At 37.9% G+C, this 7,241-nt stretch overlaps 1 protein-coding gene across 3 annotated transcripts in view; it reads right to left on the reverse strand.

Moving 5' to 3' along the window:
• The window catches only part of STIM2 (stromal interaction molecule 2), a 181,835-nt gene extending 174,600 nt beyond the window's left edge, over positions 1–7,235 (reverse strand). For all 3 annotated transcript variants that reach the window (XM_044680604.1, XM_044680603.1, XM_044680602.1), the window contains exon 1: positions 6,835–7,235. In XM_044680604.1, the coding sequence (XP_044536539.1) occupies positions 6,835–7,180 (346 nt within the window). In that variant the 5' untranslated portion in view covers positions 7,181–7,235. The remainder of the gene's footprint in view (positions 1–6,834) is intronic.
• Between the last annotated feature and the right edge of the window lie 6 nt (positions 7,236–7,241).

Raw genomic sequence — 7,241 nt, forward strand, 5'->3', positions numbered from 1 at the left:
CTAATGTCTAGGAGGATAAAAAAAAAAAAAAAAAAAGACCCTGTAGAAATGCAGAGTATACATAAGAGCAGGCATGGAGACAGAACTGGAAAAACAGAATGGGATGAGAAGGAGTAATCCAAAATCAGACCAGAAAGACAAGGTGAAATCAGACTATGAAGAGCTTTCAATGTCAAGTGGAAGAATCTATCATTTATTATAGACACAACAGAGAAGTTCTGTAGCCAGACTTGGCCTTTAGGAATTATGAATTCCACAGATGTATGCAGAAGTGATTAAATAAATTTGTACTTTTAAAAGTTAAACTTTAGTATTCAATGAGTTGATGAATGCCGAGAAGTTCTAAGAAAGTTTTCTATCTCTACAAAAAAGAATGAGTGCTTTTGAAATGAACTCTAAGGATTAAAAACAAAGAATAATAATTGAATTTCATATGTATGAGTGTTCCTATTAAAATAATAATATACACATTTAACTATGTACAGCTAATAAATGACAAAGGTCTAAGTCATCTACTTTTTAGCTTTTACCATACCCTCAGTATTCTCATCTGAAAATGAAGAACATACTTTATTTACCTCACAAGGTTGGCAGGATAAAATAATAAGAAAAATAATGTGCTATGTAAAAGTAAACTGATATACAATTGTGTTTTGTTACTATTTCAAATAAAGTCTGGTTCACTGCATATAATTAACTGATTGATACACTAAGTAAAACTTTTAAATTCTGTCAAATATGGAATTCATTTCTCAACCCTCTGGGTCTTAGCTCCTCATTTACAAAAGGAAGGTGTTAAATTAGATGGCCTCTAAATTCCCTTTCACCTAATCTCTAACAACCTTCTTTTCCTTCAAGATTCAGCTCTGATGCCATGTCCTTAAGAAGCCTGCCCAGGGGGCCATTCTCTCCAAAGTGTTCCCTTCCTCTTTTTCTGGGTCATTTTGTCCCCCTGGCCTTTATCACACTCCACTTTCTATCGTCATACCACATGCACCCTGGGTAAATTATAAATTTCTTGAAGTCAATTTTTGTTATTTTTCAATATTCTATTCCTTAGTAAGCACTTACTACTGTTGTACTGAAATAAATACACAATGCCATCTCAATGATCAATTCATCAATAAAATGTAATAAAATTACAAAGAATCTAAGCATTCAGATAGATGACCTAACAATTTAATGATTCTAAACCATGGAGTCTAAAACATATTCATGTCAAGTGACATATGTCCTTTATGTAATAATGGCCACCTAGGAACTAGCAGACAACAGGAAACCCCCTTATCATCACAGTGGCCAATCTTGGGATTTCCCTTCCCTCCTCTCACTGCCTAATGTTCTCTCAAACCACCTCCCACAGATTTCAGTCTGAGCTAGTCTGAGGTCAGCTTTAGGCAGATTATGCAGTGAAAGATACTGGGAAGAGGGAAAGAGAACAAGAAGGGAAGGAAGTCAATCCACTGAGGTAGTCTAACCCGGCTATCCTTCACAACCAGTTCCCTTCCAAAGTCCCAAATTTACAAATGAGGAAACAAAGCACTGGAAGGTTAGTGAATTACCCAAGATCATAATGTTATTAAATGGCATAGCCAGAGGTTGAATCCAAGTCATCTGACTTCTGGGCCTTTAAGAAAACCAGTCCTTTAACCTATCTCCATCTCAGCCCCCTCACCTGTACAATGAGGGGCTGAATTCAAATAACCTCTGAGACCTCTTCCAGATTTAACTCCATTAACCTATGATCATCTAGCACTTGCTGATTTGACTTCTGTCAACCTTAAATTACTACATAAATCTTACTATAATTAATACTTAGTTGAAAAGAGGAGATTTCCCCCTCAAATACATGCATAATAAAAGGGAACCTTTTTATTCCATTTCCCCTTTCACCAGTAAAAAGCAAGAAACAAAAAACCTTAGAAAAGCTCAAAAAGGCCACTTACTAGAAGACTAATACTCTGGACAAAATAATAGGTGGTTACAGTGGAAATCTACCAGGCTACCCTCTGAGGCTCTAGAAAAGGAAGTGAGCTATTTGTCCCAAACTAGAAATAACTACAGTCCCATAGCTCAGAAATTCCTTGAGAACCTCATTTCCATTCCTAACCTTTTGTCCACAACCAATCCTCCATGTAAATGCTCCAAGAACCATCAATAATCTAGAAGCTAAAACAGCACCAATCCTATTAGGAAGTAACTCATATTAACCTAGGCTACTGTCCTGGCTAAGATGAGATCTAGCTGATAAGATCTAGGACAAGTCAATGAACCTCTCTAAGCCTCAGTTTAGCAAATATTGGGGTAACATACTCTCTACATAGTTCTATGAACAGCAGAAGGTAAGGAATGACAAGCTAGGAGATGGGTTCCTACTATCTCAAAATGAAATTCTGAATATATTTTTCCATATTAAATCATTATATGTGGTGGTTATGGTCCATATTACTAGTAATACAGCATATACTTCAAATACATTAAGGACTTTTGCAGAATGGCCTTGAGAACCTAAACAACATTTACAACACCAATTCTTTAAGAAAATTCATTCTGAATCCCAAACCCCTCAAAGAAAGGCCTGATTAAAGTTTTAAAACTCATTCACCAACATAGTATGTAATTAATTATTGCTTTGGACTTAAAAAAGCAATTTTAACCCAGGTTTGGTTCCTCTAATATATTTTTATAGACTATTCCTTCTTTTAAAAATTATTTCAATACTATGGTAAAACCGAATGCAATGGACTTCTGTACCAGCAGAAATGCAATGACACAGGACAGTTCTGAGGGATTTATGGTAAGGAACGCTACCCACATTCAGAGGAAGGACTGCAGGAGAGGAAACATATAAGAAAAACAACCGCTTGAACGCATGGGCTGAGGTGGACATGATTGGGGATGTAGACTCAAAGCTACCACACCATGCAACTATCAACAATTTGGAAATAGGTCTTGATCAATGACACATGTTAAAACCAGTGGAAATGTGCATCGGCCATGGGTGAGGAGAGTGTGGGGGGTGAAGGGGAAAGTAGGAGCATGAATCATGTAACCATGTTAAAAATGAATATTAATAAATGTTTAAAAAAATTATTTCAGTTCCAGAATATTTACTCATTCTTAAATGTGATTTATAAATTACATCCTTAGTCTTAGTAAAATCTAAACCATTTTTTTCAAATTTCCTATTTAAAAAGCTGCATCAAAAGCTAAACCCACATGATTGGCTTTGAAAATACAAGAATCTGAGAAAAACTTCCAAACCATATGAACTTTGAATGGATGATAAAAAAAGAAATAAGTGTGAAAATCTCAGGATGAGTAGATGCCTAGAGCTCTGCTTTTATTATACATCCAACCAACTCCCTTGACCATACCTGCCTGCTAAAATGCTTTTACTTTTTACTCAAGAGTTCTACTGAATATCTGCTAATTGTTACCATTTGGATTCAAGTCAAAAACCAAAAAAAGGTAGGTGTATGTGTATAGACACACACATGTACATGTTACCTGCCAGAACTTCCTCTTGCATTCTGAGCCAGCCACCCCATCTTGATTGCCTACTTACACACACACCCAGTCTGTCTCTGTCTCTCCTTCATCTCTGGCAAGACAGTGTTTTTCAAACTTTTAGATGGCCTCACAACTTGTTTTACACTCTCCAAAATACTGAGGACTCTTATATTCTTAAAAATTGAGCACTCTAAAGAGCTTTTGTTTATGTAAATAATCCTATCTATTAATATTGCATTAGAAATCAAAACTGATTTTTCAAAATATTGATTAATTCATTAAAAATAATCCTGTAAAATATTAATATAATTTTTATGAATAACTGTTTTCCAAAACATTTAGTAAGAATGGCAGTTTTACATATTTTTACAACTCTTTAATGTCTAGTTTAATAGAAGACAGTTGGATCACATCTGTCTTCACTCAATCTGTAGCAATGTTGTTTTGATTCAAATACATGAAGAGTCCCTCTCACATAGATAAGGTGGTTAGAAAAAAAGGAATAGTGTTTTAATAGTCAAATAACATCTTAGCATTAAAATAGTTTTGTTCTAGAGGACTCCTTACAGGATATCCAGGGTCCTTACACCATCCTTTGAGAACCACTATGTAAAGGTAAAACAGGAAATTCAGAAAAACAAAATCCAACATAACTCACTAGTTCATTTTGAGGGATTTGTCACATTCTATATATGAAAGCATTAGTTTATTCAAAACTAAATACAAATAATTGATTTTAAAATTAATAAATGTTTTAAAAGATATCAAATATGTTCATTAAAATATTCAAAGAAGTGAAATTTCATAGACAGAAAATGTTTGAATATTAAGTCTTAGAATGTTCCAAAAGTGATCACTGAACATGAAATGAAAAAACAAAGGTAAAGACCAAGCAGGAAATGGTTTTGGTTGTCTTTTTTAATAGAAACAAAAAGACTACTTGATGCTAATAGAGATTTTTAATCAGGAATAGAAGAGTGCACAATCAATCTCTTAAAATACTCAAGGATGCTCAAATTTCAAAATTTATGTCTTTGTCATGTTCTATACTTACTAATTGCTACAAATTCAAAACAATTTAGCACTTCCTGTAACATAATAATTTTTAAAGTCAGTCAATCATTCCACTTCCTGATGTGATTTTAATGGGAATGATGTTTGGGATTTAATATGACATTTCACAAATGAAAACTATCAAGTAGCATAATAAGGAACTAATAATAGAAACAGAATATGAGTTGCAAGGGAGGTACCTGTGAAATCATCTAGCCCAACTTCATGCCCAATATTTCAAAATGATAAATTCTTCATGTACCTGGTTCTAGATTCCAAGGCTATCATAAAAATAAGAGGCATGAGATCTGAAGGGGAAATGAACCAATTATGTACTCTGCTTTAGTTCTACTCACTTTAAATGAGAAATTTTAACTTGCTAAAACCACCAATGTTTGAGTTAGGGGGAGGAATTAGAAACAAATTGAAAACTCAGTATCATGTCATTGCACATAACAAAAATCAATGTGAACAATTAAGTACAGGCCTATTTGTGCAACCTACCAAAATTTTGCTCTATTGAGGTCTACCATTCCTTCTTTGGATAACAGAAGTATCTGGAAAGAAACCACAGTCATCAAAAGAATTACTAAAACAAATTCCATTAGACTACAAGTATCTTTGCATGACCTGTGCAACACAATATTTTGTGAATGTTCAATAAAGTGTCAAGCTTTCTGAAACATTTGCCCAACTAGAATTCAAAAATTATTCTGATAAAATAAGCCAATTCTTTTACAGAACTTTTCACTTCAAGTTTCTTTCAACAACTATACTCTCCTAATATCTACACCTCAAACCTTAGTTTCTCCTTCCCTTCACCAATAAATACAATTTAAAATTATAGTTCTACTTGCTTTTCCAAAAACAAGTTCACTTGTTAACAAATACCTTTTTTAAGTTTCCAGCTAAAGGAGTCAGAGTAACTATAGATTAGTACTACAAGCATAAATCAACCAATGCAAGTAAATAAACTACCAACACTGAATTCTGGAGTTATTAAACTATCCAAATTTTTAAAGTGGGTTCCTTAAAAAAAAAAAAAAAAGCAATAATATAGCTTCTACTCTTTTGCTGCATTCCCTACTAAAACCTGGGAACCAGCTTAGTTTCCTAGCCAAGTAGGTCCTCCTTTTCTCACTGAACAGTAATCATCCTTTCAGTGAAACCACAGATTCTGCTTCTTACTGAAGCAACTGTCTCCCAAATCGGTTCTTGTGAGCATCCCTATTAGTAACTTCTGGACTTCAGCTGAGCAAATAATGAGTCTTCTCACTACACTGATACCATCTTACTTTACGATTTTCCTTTCAACTAATAGGCCTAGAGAAGGTACTTCTCATATAAAAACCAAATTCAAATATTAAGATAAATAAACACCAATTTCTGCAACTAGTTACCAAAAGCAAGCAGTTCACTGATGCTCACAGTAGAACATATTAGTTATAAATGACAGCCAAAGGCCTAAATAAAATACAAATTCTTTACCTTAGCCAACATGAGAGCAAGAAATCTTTTAATAATTAAGAATATTACCCACCTTCCTTGAATCAAGGACTACTACTGCTAGCTCCACAGTTCTCATCAAATGCAAGCCAATCCTGAGTGCCCTGTACATGTTACATTAAGGTAAATATCTTGGTACTTCAACCCTACCTTTCTCTCAATAGTGCATCTCACTCTCAAAAGAATTACGGCCCCTACAGCAAGCCAAAGGTTTTCCGGAGCAAATATTAAACCATTACAAAATATTCCAAGCCTCTTTAACAATCTCCCCCCCTCCCCCCCCGAGACATTTTGCTCAGCCTGGACTAGAAAGGGTGCGAGCAATTGCCAGGAAAGCCTTCGCAAAGGAAGCACTGGGTGCAGCCTCAATACCGCAATGCTGCTGCTGCTCTTGCTGCTGCTGCTGCTGACTTTCTCAAACCTTATCCCAAAAAAACCATTTACCCCAGACACCCGCAGCTCTGGCTGACTGCAGGGAAAAAAGGCTCACCAGAGAACTTCAGGGAGACAGACGATCAGGAAGAGAAGCTCACCCCAAATCAGGGTTTAGGTCTGAGTTGCGAATAAGGGTAAGGAGACACTCCCGGGAGTTCGCAAAGAGCTCCCGGTGCCTTTACCTGCTCCGCGGTCCGAAGCTCTGCACGCCGACCCCCTCCCCTTTTACTCCGACCCCCGTCCTGCAGAGGTGATGACTCCTAGCTCTCGCTCGCAGCCCTCGGCCCTTAACGCTCCAGCACTCCCACCCTCCCACCCCCGCCTCACCTGTCAACAGAGCCGGGCTCTCCCCCGTCGAGGCGGCGGCGGCTGCGGCGGCGGCTCCGGCCAACGACGTCCTCCTCCCGCGAAGGCTCCCAGGCACCAGCTCGCATCCATTTGCCACTCCGGCTGCCAGCAAGCCGAGCACTAGCAGCACGGTCCAGCCCGGGATCGGACTCCCGGGGCACAAGGGATGGAGGCGAGGCGGCGGGGAGGCGACCGCGGGCCACGGCCACGGCGGCGGCAGCTCCTGGGGCCGCCCCCGCCGCCTCGGGCTCCGGCTCTTTCCCTCAGCCAGCCTGGTCCCTGGGGCATCGGCAGCCTTGGGAGCTCGGGTCCGGGCCCCGCTCATTGGTTCCGGTAAATTTTTTTTTTTTTTTTTTAAGAGGAGGTGGGGGTGAGGGGGGGAAGCG

The sequence above is a fragment of the Gracilinanus agilis genome, chromosome 6 (assembly GCF_016433145.1).
Source record: "Gracilinanus agilis isolate LMUSP501 chromosome 6, AgileGrace, whole genome shotgun sequence".
NCBI lineage: Eukaryota > Metazoa > Chordata > Mammalia > Didelphimorphia > Didelphidae > Gracilinanus > Gracilinanus agilis.